This window comes from Macrobrachium rosenbergii, chromosome 36 (assembly GCF_040412425.1).
Source record: "Macrobrachium rosenbergii isolate ZJJX-2024 chromosome 36, ASM4041242v1, whole genome shotgun sequence".
NCBI classification, from domain to species: Eukaryota; Metazoa; Arthropoda; class Malacostraca; order Decapoda; family Palaemonidae; genus Macrobrachium; species Macrobrachium rosenbergii.
The window spans coordinates 10,739,899-10,758,145 of NC_089776.1; the positions used below are offsets into that span (position 1 = coordinate 10,739,899).

General features: G+C 35.1%; 1 protein-coding gene across 3 annotated transcripts in view; it reads right to left on the reverse strand.

Moving 5' to 3' along the window:
- The window catches only part of LOC136856613 (serine-rich adhesin for platelets-like), an 812,762-nt gene that overhangs the window by 555,301 nt on the left and 239,214 nt on the right, over positions 1-18,247 (reverse strand). For all 3 annotated transcript variants that reach the window (XM_067134543.1, XM_067134541.1, XM_067134542.1), the window contains one exon: positions 14,548-14,931. In XM_067134543.1, coding sequence (XP_066990644.1) covers positions 14,548-14,706 — 159 coding nt within the window. In that variant the 5' untranslated portion in view covers positions 14,707-14,931. The remainder of the gene's footprint in view (positions 1-14,547; positions 14,932-18,247) is intronic.

The window sequence follows — 18,247 nt, forward strand, 5'->3', positions numbered from 1 at the left end:
AAAGGTTTTTCTTTTCTTATTTTTTTCTTCACCTGGAGAGGCCACACTCCACTCTGGGAAAATGATGGCTATTAAGAAAAGATTCTGCGACCAGAGGAAATTTTAGGCAATATTAAAAGCTTTGTCTTTCTAAAAATGACTAAAAGCTTCATCTTGAAATATGGTTATTTATTTTTGTTGGCTGATATATCTAAAAAAAAAAAAAAAAAAAAAAAAGATAGGCTGTTTCCTCAATGCTTCCCTTATCAAGCAGAGACCGAAAATAACACTATACAGCAATGCTCTTTCATGAATGTATTATGATTACTGAAATTCTCTCTCTCTCTCTCTCTCTCTCTCTCTCATCTATTATACAAATATATATATCTCTGTATACACACACACATATACACACATACAATATATATATAAATATATATTTATATGTATACATATATATATATATACACATACATATATATAGGCTATAAAGACAGAAAAACTCCTAAATAAATATAAATATATATATATATATATATATACATATATATACATATTATAATGCTGCATTTTGGTTAATAAAGATAGAAAAATACAGTACAGTATATATCTAGGGCCGGAAAATGATTTACACCAAAACAAACCTGAAAATTCATGAAGATAACGCACATGATGAAAATGTATACAAGTCATAATTACATCCAACAAAGGCTGTATGTATACATAAATACACACACACACCTATATACATATATATGTATATATATTAATTTACATGTATACATAATATAAATACATACATACATATACAAATAAAAAGCACATATGCAGAGACTTCGACAAGAAAACATTTCACCTCGAGAGAGAAGCAGCCAAACCCGAACCACTTCAAATCGCCTTAAGGGCGGCCGGGGCCTTTCATATTCTCGACCCCGAGAATGCCCACCACTTAGCGTCAAGGGAGCCATCGCAACGAAACAAAAGAACTAAACAAAGGCCCTACGTAAACAAAAACTAAATAATCACGCGGCACGTAACACGCAGCTTAATAAAGATCGAAAATTCGCGCATTGAAGCGAATCAAGCGGGTTGTTAAGAAATCACAACAGGTGCAACGCCACTCCCTGCATACGCAAAAAGAGCCCGTGACGTCACGCGGTGATTTCCTCTTCATTTTTTTCAATCGAGTGATAACGACCTCACACCTCACATACCTACGGCTGTTTCGCACTCACCTACGAACGTGTTTGCACCTTGTATCCTGTGGCGTAACAGTTATCTAATACTTTACTCTTAGTCTCAGCACTACCGCTTAAAAGTTACATGACTGAAGTACACACACACACACACACACACACACACACACACACACACACACACACACACACACACATATATATATATATATATATATATATATATATATATATATATATATATATATATATATATATATATATATATATATATATATATATATCTTATATTATATTAATATATATTATAAATATATATATATATATATATATATATATATATATATGCACACATGAAATCCTCTTGGTTGTTAACGCATTATAACTGCAAACCTTAGAAAACAGTCCTCAATAATGCAATGATCAAATGAAAAAGAAATATCCTTCAAGCCATACGGAGAAAATCATCCATTATCGATGCACGTCAATCAAAAAAATTCAAAAAGAAAAAACCTTCCATTTACGCCTTCAATCATTCTTCATTTTCATCCGCGTTCATCAGAGGCCATAAGTCGCGAATACTTCCAATAAAAGTAAAGACAAAACAATGAATAATACCTAGGAGTGTGTTTCACCCGCTGGGCGCGTACCTTTTAGCAAGCGAGTATAACATTTCACCCATTATATGAAAATCTCTCTCTCGGCATCTTTTCCCCCAAATAAATTCTCCTCTCGACGTTGAGAGAAAGTTACGAGACCAAGAGATCAAGGACAGCACTGGGTGTCCTGACGGCTGCGAGACAATGATCGCTTTATTGGAAATTGAAGGTATTGGAAGTCGTGCATTATTATTATTATTATTATTATTATTATATTATTATTATTATTATTATTATTATTATTATTATTATTATTATTATTATTATTATTATTAGTAGTAGTAGTAGTAGTAGTAGTAGTATAGTATAATTATTATTATTCAGAAGACGAAATCTATCCACATAGAACAAGCCCACAGGGACCATTGGCTTGAATTCAAGCTTCCAAAGAAATGGTGTTCCTTAGGAAAAGTAAGAGGAGGTAACGGGAAATACAGAGCATGTCTGCAACCAACGATATTTTATCAGAAGATAAAAAGACTCCCAACAAAATCTACTCTGACATTTGCTGCGGTAAGAGTTGAAAGAAGTAAGGTTAATTTGAGGAATAGAAATAAAAATACGAATAAAAGACTATAAATGAAAAAAAAAAAAGAATAAAAGACTATTTTTCCTCTAATATTAACATACAACGACTGGTCTTTACATAAAAGTAAGAGAAAGGTGTTCCAAGATAAATATACATTCATGAAATCATTACAAGACTGTTAATACGTTAGTATCCTGATTAGTTTTAACACCTCAATATTGAATTCTATAGGAAAACTTGCCTAAAAAAGGCGCTATGACAAGCAAATAATAAATATAAGGGCAACGACTGTCTAAGGAAGACTCACAGAAGGAATTCTGGTATGACACGTAAACAAATATAGTCATGTATGCGCTTGTACTAAAAAAAATGCAATGATTATTCAAACACATCACGCACTAAGAAATGGAAAAATATAACGCTAAGGTTTTATCGAAATTCTCACATATATATATGCATAATAATCAAATTCTCCCAAAAATAGTGACAACATAAAACGAAATATCTAAAAGCCTCTCCATCACAGACCCCATTTCAACAAACGCGCCCACATTCCTCTACGTCAGAACTTACAATGAAGCAAAGAGCAACAGAGAATAGAAGGCCATTTAAAACACTGTGACAGAAGTGATTCCTGTCCGTTTGAACATGCAACTGTTCAACGACAATTCACGCTTGACGTTGTTAAAGCCGTGAAAAGAACCGCTCTGGAGATGCAGCTAGGAATGGAATAGAATATAGAATCTAGGCCGAAGGACAAGAGCTGGGACCTGTGAGGTCATTCAGCGCTGGAAGGGAAATAGGCAGTAAGAGGGTTTGAAAGGGGTAATAAGAGGAAAGCCTCGCAGTTGCTATTAAGAGTGTGGAAAGTAGGATGGAAGAAAGAAAATATGAACGGAGGTACAGTAAAAGGAATGAAAGGGGTTGCAGATAGGGGCAGAAGGCAAGCTGCAAAGAACCTTAAGTAATGCCTGCAGTGCACCGCGAGAGGTGCACTGACGGCGCTACCACCCCTCCCCCGCCTACGGGGGGGGGGGGTTGGATTTGCGTAAGTGCTTGCTAGAGTTACCAACAAACTCAGCCACCCACAGCCCCAAGGTTCAAGTCGCGAGAGCAACAATTAGCATCACCGCCAAACTGTGATCGTCAACATGCAACTCTCGCCCGCTTTACGTATTGCAAAGGACACCTGCCGGGACATAATTATAGTGTCTCCTGAAGGTGCAATAAACAGCTACAAGAATACGTCACGCCCCAGTCAGGGTGACGGTTCTTATCTGCATCTGCGTCCCTGCGGTGATGACCTCAGGTAATTTCTGTTTCTTTAGATAGCCACCATTGCTGCCTCTATTTTTACGTTAACTTTCATTCAATATCTATTATTAAAACTATTATTAAAACAATTTAAAGTAAAATTACATATACATTATATATATATATATATATATATATATATATATATATATATATATATATATATATATATATATATATATATATATTAAATATATATACATTTATTTATATGTATAAATACAAACGTATAAAAGCATGTATAAATATGTATACATATAAATACGTTTATATATAAGGTATATATATATATGTATATATACGTACATACATACATACACACATATATATATATATATATATATATATATATATATATATATATATATATATATATATATATATATATATTATTAGAATAATGGAAAATTATAAAAGGCAAAAGGCAAAGACGTTTCAATATCTCTTGATGCAATGTTGGTAAAACATTATTTCTGCCCCCTCCTCTCCTCTCTCTCTCTCTCTCTCTCTCTCTCTCTCTCTCTCTCTCTCTCTCTCTCTCATAAAAATTCCACTGCCAAGATTACAATTTCTCAACTTCTCTGGGAACAGCTTCGCGTCGTATTTATCCCCTCTCGTTAGCGAGACATCCCCCGAAAGAAATCAAGAAAAAGACGAACGCTCAAATTCAATTATCACCTGAGACGATGATGCCTAATTCGGACCGAAGGTGAGATTGATTACCTCTCGACGTCAGTTGCTTTTGTCGGGGAGTCTGGAAGGACAGATGGCCCCCACCGGAGACTGGAATTTAATCGCTGACGCAACGGCACATAGCGTCCTACCTCATGCCGAGTCTTCGACTGCTGCTAAGCGGCTCGATAATGAGATTGGTAACCCCGACCTCTTAGGAAAATACTTCTTTACCGATCCTAAATTTCAACTATTTTTGCTTACTACCTTAAAATAATTCACAATTCACCTTGTATTTATTTTTAATTTACTTACTTTTTTAATTTACTTTTTATATATATTTTTTTATTTATTAAGTTGTTAATTCATTTCTTTTTTCCTAATAAATGATCTCTTCTTTTTGTATTTCCTACTACTTTCTGTTTTCTTTCAAATGAACGCCATATTCTTTGGAAGCTTGAATTTCAAGTCAGTGGCCCCTTTGGTGGGCTTGTTCCATATGAATAGGGTTTATCTTCCAAATAATAATAATAATAAAAATAATAATAATAATAATAATAATAATAATAATAATAATAAATAATAATAATAATAATAATAATAATAATAATAATAATAATAATAATTAAGCTGGTTTCGATGTTATAAAACTTCATCTTAACCATTTACAAATTCATTAACTTCTATTTATACATTAAATTTCCTCTGGTTTAAGCTCGCGTGCCCTTCGTAACTGAAATTAAACTGACATTTCTGGCCAAGAACAAGACTTCCAATTACACAGCTAATTCTTTATAAAATTCAGTTTTTCATTCCTCCAGAGATTCCAGTGAAGCGACTCTGCGGGCAGTCTGATATACCTCGAGTTCGTTACCTGACAAGTTAATCAGGATCTTGGAAGCGGTTTTACTCTACCACAATGCAAAAGTAAACAGTAAAATATTTATATGTGAAGGCAGGAAAGGCAAGTTGGAGGTATAGAAGTAATGCAAGAGTTAATTCAAATATGACTTTCTAATGGGGCCTGAAAATACCTAGATATAGTTCTCTAATTTTCCTTATTTTTTATACTTTCCTAATTTCCTTATTTTCAGTTTTCTTTAAAAGAAAACTATTGAGGTGGCTTTGTCTGTCCGTCCGCACTTTTTTCTGTCCGTCCTCAGATCTTAAAAACTACTGAGGCTAGAGGCTGCAAATTGGTATGTTGATCATCCACCGTCCATTCATCAGACAAACCAAATTGCAGCCCTCTAGCCTCAGTAGTTTTTATTTAATTTTAAGTTAAATTTAGCCATGATCGTGAGTCTGGCAACTATATACGACAGGCCACCACCGGGCCGTGGTTGAAGTTTCACGGGCCACGGCTCATACAGCATTATACTGAGACCAGCGAAAGATAGATCTATTTTCGGTGGCCTTGATTATGCACTGTAGAGGCTGTACAAATAACTCGATTGCGCCGAAGAAACATCGGCGCATTTTTTATTTGTTTTGTATGTTCTAAAGTTGGCAAGGTGGAGAACCATTAAATAAAATGAGCACGAACACAGATGAATTCCAGCCACTGAAGAACTTATTAAATAACACGATGAATTCGAGTACAACGAAGTCTCTCGGCTGGAGCGGATCCGAAACAAAAGTGACACTAATTCCATCCTGGATAAAAAAAAAAAAAAGTAGGCGTGACCGAATTCGCACAGGATGCATAATAAGGGAAGAGCAGAGGGGGCGGAGAGCGGATGCTTTCAAAGCCCCGCCCTTTCCACCAATTGCCAAAGGTCGTGACCTCAAGAAATGAAAATGGCAATTCATGAAATGAAACGCCAGCAGCCAATTTATGAGTAAATTCTCAAATGAGCGCTCGTGTTAATTTACGGCACAAGCCAACAATTACGCTTGCATTTTGGAAGGATAAAGAAAGACAGCGCAGGTGCGCATACACAAACACATATAATATACATACATACATATACATTTACATACATATATATATATATGTATATATATAATATACATATATACATACAGACACACAAATATATACAATATATATATATATGTATGTATGTATGTATGTATGTATGTATGTATGTATGTATACACATACAAAAAGCTCGTATGAGAGAGACAGAGTCGGAAAACTCTACGGGATTAAGCAACCAAGAAATTCCCGTTTTCATTTTTAACAGGTTTTTTTATATTTTAAATATATATTTTTTATATTATTGTTATGACAACTAAACTAACATTAACACTGAAGTCCAGAGTTACAGAGAAGAAAAAGCAACACATAATTATGACCATTAAAAAATACATGCGTCTACAAAAATAACATAAGGCTATTGCAATCTTATGTGATAAACACTAGTTAGAGAAGGTATTCTACACTATGTATGCTCCTATGACTGTTTATAGAAAAATTAATTACAGCTACATACAGACTGTGATGTTTTAAAATACGGAATATTTATTTTATATATATTTAATACTAAACCACATGTTTAAAATTTTTAGACATGCAGTGATGTATGAATAAGTCAGGGAAAAGACAGGAAATGTATGTGTAAGTTTGTAGGATAAAAAGATAGGAAATGTATATGTAAGTTTGTAGGATAAACGAGTAAAAATTGCGCTGAAGTTTCTTCGGCGCAATCGAGTTTTCTGCACAGCGTGTATAATGTTATATGAAACTCAGCTACGACCGGGCAGCTCTCAGTTGCTCCCCAGATGCAATCAAGTGAAGGTGCGTCGGCGACGCCTCCGGAAAGCGGTGCCAGACGCATGGGTAGCCTTAACCTTATATAAAATAAAAACTGAGGCTAGAGGGCTGCAATTTGGTACGTTTGATGATTGGAAGGTGGATGATCAACATTCCAATTTGCAGCCCTCTAGCCTCAGTAGTTTTTAAGGTCAGGGCACGTCGCCCTAAGTTAGGTCAGGTAGATAAGATCTGGTTAGGTCAGGACCTGGCATTATAGGAAAGGTTATGTCCATCTATGTCTGAGGAACCTGTCCTGGTCGGCGACTGGCGGGAATCAGGCCGCGCAACTAAAGTAAGTTTTACCGAAAAGGTAGTTTTATTACAAAACAAGAAAAAAAGAAGAATTTAAGTGGAAGACAAAGTTAGAATGTACGAAAAGACTATTACGTCAACCCTTCATGTTAAAAAAAAGTGCAGATTTTAACTGTAAGTAAAAGAAAAGTATATACAATTTGTTAGGGTTAACTGTTCGTATTATATTTGAACTAAGGAGACTACAATGAGTCAGAAGTTTGAAGACAATAGGAGGGAAGATGGATAAGAAATTTGATGCGATTTGATATATTGAGAAGAACGAAAGATGATAAATTGGTAAAATTAGCTGGAAACTTATGTAGGAAGGAAGAAGAGTGCGAGAGAGTTCTTCCTAAACGAAAAGGAAGGACCATAATACCTAGTCAACACAAGAACGCCTGAGAGACGAAGGTAACTGACATAGTGTGTATGGAAGGGGGAATTAGTGCAGTAAGGAAGAGTATTCTCTGTGGGCGTATAGTTATATGCCTGATACTATGGAAGTTTTCTACACAGCTGAGAGTTCATACAAAATTCAGCAGTTAAAAGATAGTTACGGCAGTCATTATTTACCTATTTGTCACTGGTCATGCTGAATTGCAAGGAAACGGCTCATTGAATTGACATACATACATACATACATACATACGTACGTACGTACGTACAAACACGTGCGCGTTTGTGTATATGAAGATTGTGCAACTGTCTTTCAGCAGTTGAGATAATATTGGCAGTGATTCAATATCAACATTCCTCTGAAGTCACCATGGACTATCGGAAACAGCCTATTCAATTTACATAAATACAAAGACACATACATAAAAACATACATGCAGACAATAGACACACACGTGTACGTATGTGTGTATGTAGACTGACAGATAGATAGACACCAACGGTGTTGGACAATAACATCTCCTAACGGTTCTGACAATGTTCTTTTCCCTTGCCCTTCGTGTTTGTGCCTCCCAGGGGATACTGGGATTTTTACGACCTCTTAACCTACTTCACCACACCACTTAACAAAGGCAGCTGTATCCCCACCACCTTGTCAGGACAACTTCATAATCGTCGATGGTATCTGACGGAGGACATTAGAACTTCGCCTAGCTTGAAATGGACGCGTATAACCGATTTTCAAAATTGTTCCTGCGCTTACCGAGGTTCCTGTCTAAGTTTTTTTATTGTTTATTTATCTATTCACTTATAAAAATGTGTTCCGGTTTGAAAGCCTAATATTATGTAAGAGAATTATCTCATCACGATCTTTGAGTTGATTTTCGTTACTATCCACATAAATTATCATTTTGATACAAAAGAGACACTGGCTTACAGGTAAGGCGCCTACCTGGCAGAATATGATGAAATGGTCGATGTTACAATTAATAAAATAAAATAAAAAATAAAAAATGAAAACACATGAAACAGCCCGATTTTTCCAAAAGGAACAAACGTCATGCCTGAAAATAAATTTCAAGAAAAAATGAATTCATAACCTTATATAAAACTATTATCCGTGGATTGATTGTTATCAACCTAAGAATTGTGAAAATCTTACAATTACGCTTACAACGTGCTGTGACTTCAGAATGTTAGAGACTGTTAGACGTGTCTTCTCTCTCTCTCTCTCTCTCTCTCTCTCTCTCTCTCTCTCTCTCTCTCTCTCTCTCTCTCTCTCTCTCTCTCTCTCTCTCTAGGTAGAATGTAAGCCTGACTAGCAAAAGTCATGTTCAACCCACTTCATGAACATGGCACAGGCTACTCGGATTTTTGCTTAATTAATTTTTTTTACGAGAAATTTTTGACAATATCGAAAGTGATCTGTTTATTTCGATGAAAGATCATCAGTAACTCCAGAAATGACACTAACCTATCACTTAAATTACGTGACTTGTCATATAATTACACAGGGCACTGGTGGACAACCTAATCCTATTAGATGCACGATAGTTCAAAGCCTACCTATGAAGGAAATCCATCACTGATTGGTAAGAAACATTCAGTTTTAAAATAAAAGTATTCCAAGCATTCTGTGTGATCGGCGACCTCAAACATTTTAAATATCACAAAATTTGGTCAATATATACATATTTAAATAAAACTGAAGACTACTACCGCACCCCCCCCCTCCTCTGGTTCGGTAACAATCAGTTTACGTGTGAAATGAGCGCCGTGTTTAGTACCAGGCCCTTGGGGATGAACGTAAAACATAAACAAAAGACTGTAAATGTCACAAATACAAACAAAAGGCATACATATAAACAAAAACGAAAGCAAAAGGCAGTAAATATTACGGTCCCCGAATATTTAACCAGGCCTCGGTAGTATTCTACAGCTTTATCCATATTCATACTAAAATATAAATATCATTGATAATCATTAACTTTATGATTACCAACTTACAAGTGTGTAGTGATGTGCCCTTTTGATTAGTCAGCCATTTAAATTTCCCGTTTTCTGTAGCATCCACCGAAACCGTTTTCTTCCTCACAACATATGGTATACTATAACAGAATTTCTACTAATCAAGACCTTTACAATCCAAATACGAATTCTGTATTTTTCATACAAGTTCCCCACAACAATTAATAAAACGATTTTAAATGCTGCATTACATTTATCCAATTTTCTGAAACGATTTTAAATGCTAAACCATGTCTCGTTCAGCTAATGACAACAGCTTAAACATTATCTGAAGAATATTATTATACCGTACTTTGTAAATAAAAAGAAATGAAACACCTATGCTTTAAATTATTCACATTTCATCACATATTCCATCCATAGGCGGTTGCCTCTCCTATTGTTCCAAATGTATGTATAAAACGTATATATAATCATTATATGAAAACAATATTGGCAGTAGCAACGCCATGGAAAATAATAAAACGATTTCAATGTATGAAAAATGAAAAATATGAATAGCTTACAAGGCTGTCTAAACAAGTAAGAGTTTCCAAGAATTACTGGCCTTTGATTGGGTTTCTACTTCTCATGCCTTGCAAAACATTCAAGTAATTAACACAGTATTTTAGATCTCTAGAATTAAATGTCTTGAAGAAGTTTGCAATGTCATTGTATCATACTTTTATTGGGAGCATCGCTGTCTCACCTAAGGAGATCCATGCAAGGGAGAGAGAGAGAGAGAGAGAGAGAGAGAGAGAGAGAGAGAGAGAGAGAGAGAGAGAGAGAGAGAGAGAGAGAGAGAGAGAGAGAGAGAGAGAGCGTGCAAACGTGGAATTTTAGTACATTTAACCGCCTGAAAAATCAAAGCTATGAATTTTTCTCTCAGAATTCCGAACTGTAAAAATGTCAAATTATACGTTTAAATTTCTAATAAAAAACCAAGGATATACTGTATAAGTATATGTATATATATAGATATGTGTATGTGTGTGTATATATACATAAGAATGATGTTCTCAGTTCTGTAGGCCTAAATCGTTCCTGCCTAGCCTGGATAAAATAAGGACTCCCGTTGTGCTTATAACGTTCCGATAATTACGTTCGTTATATACCAATGAAAAAAAAATGGTGATGTACACTACAGACATCTGAAAGAATTTAATGATTGCCACACATTAAAACAAGAAGTGTTAAGAATGTAACTAAGAAAAGGCCGTGTCAAGGATGGTGATATGTCAGACGAGTGGGGGAATTCAATGTATCCGAAATATGCGAGAGGATTTATGAGCTAAACTTTCCTTCTGTTGGTGAGATGTTGGTGAACATGATTAAAAATAAAATAAGGATGCTGTTAAAAGTTACATCTGCGAAGCTTGTGTCTAGACTGAAAGAGTGAACGACTGGTAAGGGAAATTTATAAAGGTGCACGTTAGGAAACAGGAAAGGACGCTGTATTGGTGAGGCACTTTGGGGTTGCAAAACGAATGTGTATTAAAAAGAAAATATAAGCCTTGTATACTGTGTCGCACTGAGAAAAAAAAGAGGAATTAAACATGCGAATTTTATAAGGCTATAAAATTCATACCAAGTTCATATGCATATTTGTGCTTACACGGACAACGGCGCCACAGAAAAAAATTTTTTTTTCAGACAAAATCCGTTCTGCCCTACGCCACGCACGTAAAATGACTGAAGAGATGCAATAAATATGTGTGAAAGAATCAGAGGTTTTAATTACACACACACAAACACACACACATATATATATGTATGTATGTATGTATGTAGTGAGCGACAATATTCAAAGTATGAATAAATTTAATAGAAATAAAAGTTTTAAATTGATTAAAAAAAGATAAAATGACATCAATACTTGTAAACGACTATCCTGAAAAAGGCTAATAGAAAATACGAAGAATTGAGAGAGAGAGAGAGAGAGAGAGAGAGAGAGAGAGAGAGAGAGAGAGAGAGAGAGAGAGAGAGAGAGAGAGAGAGAGAATCCTGGCTAATCCTTTCCCGTTTCTTTCTTACATCTTCTTGAAATAACACGAAAAACTGTAACGGAAATTCGTGCAATCCAGACCTCGAAAAATTATTATTTATTTATTTTTTTTAATAAGTGAGATCTCCTCTTTCTGTATTTCCCTCTACCTTCTCTTATTTCCTAATGAGCACCCTATTCTCTGGAAGCTTGAATTTCAAGTCAATGGCTACTTTGGCTTGAATTATATATATATATATATATATATATATATATATATATATATATATATATATATATATATATATATATATATATATATATATATATATATATATATATATATATATATATATATATATATATATATATATATATATATACTGTATATATATCCTGAATAATAATAATAATAATAATAATAATAATAATAATAATAATAACAATAATAATAATAATAATGACCATACCAACAGCCACTCAAGCTACCTAGCATGACACTGCGTTTTCCCCTACAGAACCAAGCAAGCCCGCCCATACAAAGGCACTTAACATTAAAATACCAAGCAGAGAAAGCATCTACACCGAGTGTGAGGAACAAGGCACATTACCGACGCCAGCAGAGAGAGAGAGCCTCCAAGGGAATATCTCTCCTGTCAGGCTACAAACACCAGACCACCATTAAGATAAGATACACTTTCACGTCGAATGCACAATGGGGGTAACCACTCGGCGAGAACTTGTGGGACGGGGTACACTGACTGCATGTGTTCTCAATAAGCACGGACAATAAAAGACTAAAGTGTTGGATGCCTATATAAGTATACTTCAATGCACGAACTTTACAGTTGACAGTATGGAAGTGTGTTTAGATAGAAGTAATCATAAAAATATGCTTGACAGTAGAGGGAATATTCAATAAATAAAAATGCAATCAGCAGCTGTACGATGCTTATGTAATACAAACGTTTGAAATAAAAATTTAAATCTAAAATATTCCTGGTGAAAATATTATCACTGCTGCTGGTATTACTGCAAGGTCCAAAGAAACTAAATCCTTTTATGCAAACTCGTGCTAAATGTTTCCAGGTATTAAAAAGGATAATTGACCTTATAATCTCATTTGCAACATTATAAAATGGAAATGAATCTCCTGAATGAAACTGACGCCACATGCTTAACGTCTTGCATCCGGCTACTGCAATTTGCATTGGTAGCGAGTTATGTGACATGTGACACGGATATAAGACATGGAATGCGTGCTTGCACACGAGCCTTTAATAAAAGCATTTTTTATGCTTGCGCTAAAACCTGACGCCATATCACTTCAAGTTGTTTTATGTACGTATGTATGTATGTAATATATATATATATATATATATATATATATATATATATATATATATATATATATATATATATATATATATATATATATATATATATATATATATATATATCTCCACCTCATTTATGGAAATTGTAAGAACACGATACCTGATGTGCTAAAGAATGAATAATCTTGAGACGATGTAGAGTTGTGAAATGTTTAATAAATAAATAAATAAATAAATAAATAAATATATATATATATATATATATATATATATATATATATATATATATATATATATATATATATATATATATATATATATATAGTTATTTCCACTTCTGTACCAGCAATGAAAATGATGATCTGCCTGCGACACTATTTCAAAATCTCTAACACACCATTTACTTCGGGAAACTCTGATAAGGTTGAATTACGTTTCACGGCAAACAAGTCATGCAATGAGTCATTGCTTCGAACCAAATCTCCATCAAAGGTTTCTGACCTTTTGAGGAGTAAAAGCTACTACCTACTCATTAGGCAATTGAAAGCTTAATGTCTTGAGCCAGTAGGGACATTCACTGTTCTCGATATAAACTGACCAAAACTCTTTATCAGTACAGCCAATGTGGAAAGGGTAGAATTATCTGGATAGAGTTCCTTGTTATATCCTCGTTTTTAGTTTTCTGTAAAAGAAAAGTATTGTGCCGGCTGTGTCTGTCCGTCCGCACTTTTTCTGTCCGCCCTCAGATCTTAAAAACTTCTGAGGCTAGAGGGCTGCAAATGGGTACGTTGATCATCCACCCTCCAATCATCAAACATATCAAGTTGCAGCCCTCTGGCCTCAGCAGTTTTTATTTTAAGGTCAAAGTTAGCCATATTCGTGCGTCTGGCAACGATACAGGACAGGCCACCATCGGGCCGTGGTTAAAGTTTCATGGGCCGCGGCTCATACAGCATTGAGCCGAGACCACCAAAAGATAAATCTATTTTCGGTACCCTTGATTACACGCTGTGCAAAGAAACATCGGCGCATTTTTTATTTGTTATTATCTAAATATCGCTTTAAACCACGGCGCTAATCATACGTTCAACTCCTAACGTTTATAAATTTATGTAATGAAATCATTCGTCATGACACAAGATGCTGTAAAAAACAGTTGTTCCTACTTGACAATCTGACCTTCTGCTACTTAACCATTGACTTCAACAGACTGAAATATGTCTACCTCTACCGTATGGTTGATGATTTTTGTTTATTACAAAAACATAATTCACTCGAGAAAGTAAGAAAATATTGAAAACGAGGAGATATTAAAGCATATTTAGTAGCAGATAAAAGGAATATGAATAAAAAAAAAATACATAAACAACGAGGAAATCTACAGACACAAGAGAAATAACAAAGAAAATTGCCACTCACCTGAGCTTTCCGGAGGTAATTTTCGATTTCGGTGTAAGGATCCTTTTTGGGAGGACCGATTTCGAAGTCCTTGGCGCCCCTACCCTTCCCGCTGCCCTTCCCTTCGCAGCTGGTCATTTTTACGCCTCCACCACCTTCTTTCAGGACCATGCTAGCCATCTGAGCTGACAAAATATTTTTTTTTTCTTATTTTCAAGTCTATACGGAAATCACAGAGGGGTGGGGTGACACTACAGGTAGGGGGAGGGGAATGCACTGCGTTTCTTCATCATAACAAGTCATATGTTAGGTGGGGCAAGGGGGCGTTGCCCCCGAGGAGGCCTGGTGCCTTGTCTGGGGAATCCATCGTGTCTGTCTTGTAGGTTGAAGTCTTCAGACCGACATCTGAAATAAAGAGAAAGGTCCATTAATTATTATTCTTAATTTACTATAAATGATAAAAAATGTAATCTTATATACGTCCTATGTCAACAACAACGCTAAAAGAACACATCAGAAAAGGAGAAACATCAAACCTGACATTCAAACATTACAAAGTTTCAGCCACAACATTAAAAAGAAATCCTACGAATACAGACGACAGGTTAAGAGAGAATAACAAGACTAAGTGATAGTCCGAAAACGATCTGCTAATCGCTAATTAGCACCACGCTTCTTATCTCCCACGTAATTCGTATCACGGAACTCGGCAGAGACCTATAAACCTGATAAAAGCGTTGCTGCACGAACTAAATCGATGAATCATTTGGGTGCCCAGGTACCAGATGTGCCAACAATTTCCTATTTATATTTTATTATGATTTGCCGAATGTGGCTACATTCATGAGTGACAGAGGTTTTATATTAATATTTTATTAATGATTATGCAGTGTGGCCATATTCATGGGTAACAAAGGTTTTGTATTGATATTTTATTAATGGTTGTGCAGAATGTGGCCACATTCATGGTACCAAAGGTTTTGCATCAATATTTTAATATGATTATGCGGAATGTGGCCACATTCACGAGTAAAGAAGCAAAAATGTCATCAACATGCAATGAACGATTTGACATGGCAGAATGCCCTGCCCATATGTGACAATGGGAAAATTGAAGCAAAGAGAATGACAAGTTTACATAAACAAGAAACAAATACATAATTACATTAATACATAGCAGAGTAAATAAAAAATCAAACAGAATTATAAGAGTTACTTTAAAGTAAATTACAACCGCTACGGACTCTCCAAGCATCAGCATCAATACTACAGCTTGAGAAACTTTTAAAATGCATCTATAGTACAGGAACTGGTAAGGCCTCTCTTACTTAAAAGTTCCTACTCATGACAAAACTGGTGTTCCCACATCTTGTACCTCATGAATAAGCTCTAGATACAAACTGACTTCGCCTGATCACGATTTTGGACCGAAATCCGAGTTTTAATAACCCCAGTTACCTGTGGTCTTGACAGCGAGTGTAGAAATTTATAGCTAGAGGAAAATAAACACAAATATTTTTCTTGGGAAATTCTGATTAATTTTTGCAAATGGTACATATAAAACAGTTTCATATACTCCTAAAATCCAACAAGAAATTGTATCTAAAACTTGAAAAGAAAAGGAGAAGATATAATGAAGGAAAAGTAACCGATAGCCAAAACAACGTAGACTGTCACAGATAGTGGCTGACGAGAAATTCATCCTGGTGTAAAATAGTGAAGGAAAAATATGACTTTCATTTTCCTATTACAGACCTGATTTTTTTTCCCCACGCAGTTTCATTAAAGACACCTCTAACCTTTGGTTTCGAATGACTGTGTAAATTCAGCGTTTACAATTCATTTTCCCGTTGCTATAACTTTTTATATGACAAAAAATAAATTAGCTTTTCTCAGATGTTTAGTGTTCCTCAACGCAGATGGTGGTGAAAAAAAGAGAAATTTAAAAAGTATAACTATTTTGGCGAGTTTCCACTAGACTTTCAGTTGAGTAAATAATCAATATACAAGAAATAAGAAGCAACAAGACTGTTGATAAAAAAAAAAAATTCACGTACAATTGCAAGAAGATACTGGACAAGTATCAGACAAAGAAAAAACCTTTATCGGAAAAAGACGAATCCTCCTCCTCCTCCTCCTCCTTCGCCTCCTTCCGTGCTGAATACCACGAAACGGGGATCCAACAGTCCACACGCACTATTTCACTAAGTGCCGAAGGAGCGATAGGGGCAATAAAAAGATAAAATGCGAGTTTAACAAAATGCTAAATGAGACACGCGGGGCGAGCATCAAACCAAAACCACTCCACTCCCGAAGACACGAAGCAGATGCCCCATGATGGCGGGGCTCTACAACACACACACACACACACACACACACACACACACACACACACACACACACACACACGAGCACACGCAATATACGAGGTTCATGTACATACTTTCGTATCTGATCTTGGCCGCTGACATTGCGCTGCTAATACTGACACTATGAACACTATCAATCTAGGTCTTAATCTCTCAATCGAGACTCGAGAGGGAGTGGTCGATGAAATTCGAGTCAAAATCGGCCGAGTTCACTGGACTTTCAACAAGCAACGTGCAATGAAACCTATCTTCATGGTTCTTCTCGCCAACAGAGGTGGCTTAAGATTGGGAGAGAGAGAGAGAGAGAGAGAGAGAGAGAGAGAGAGAGAGAGAGAGAGAGAGAGAGAGAGAGAAGCATTTTAGTTCCACACCACACTATGTAATGTCATGAATTGTATTTAAAATGTTACTGCAATAAAAGATATTACAGTCGTATTGAACTGTTTTGTTTAAGAGCCATCACGAATAATAATAAAAATACCGAATCAGCTGAAATTCTTTGTTATGTTTCAGGAATATTAAGATGTAATTCCTGAAATTAAGACCTGCAGTTATAAAAAACACAACAACCCTATACGGAGAATACTTTTCATCAGTTTACACCATTTGAATAAAATTCAAAATGTCTGACAGATTTTTGTAGGATTACATTGTCATATTAAGTCTCCCTACGTCCATTCATTACCAATACTACGAGTTCAAAACCAAACACCGTTACTATAATTGACCGATAATCAGTACAGTATCTAAAATTATTTTCGTATCTTTTGCGACATCATGGACTATTATTCCTTTTTGACGATAAAGAGAAATTTCTTGAGTCGAATTCTGAAACAGAAGCAGGATAAATCCACAAAAAAATAAATTTAATCTTTACGCTTTCAGATCCATCAAAATACTGTTTCGCTTTTCAATGGTTTTAACGATTATATACAGACTTATTTCAGTAACAAATAAATAACAAATAACAATAACAATAATAATAATTAATAATTAATAATGTGTAATTCCAAAAAATAACCAAAGACTTTTCGAACACTATACTACTACGTTAACAACACTACCAATAATAATAATAATAATAATAATAATAATAATAATAATAATAATAATAATAATATAAATAATAATAATCGCAAACAAATGGTTCTCATTTATGATAGTAAGAACAGCAGTGGGAAAAGATACAGATTTAGCAATCTGAGGATTACTGACTTCCAGACTAACTGTGGTATGGCGTGACCTGCCGGGTGTTACAGGGCCTTCTAAGATAAGGTGAAATTCCTTGCCTCAGCTCAATGGGGTAACTGAATTAGATGAACTGCCAGTGACTCCATCTAGTCGTTGAGAGA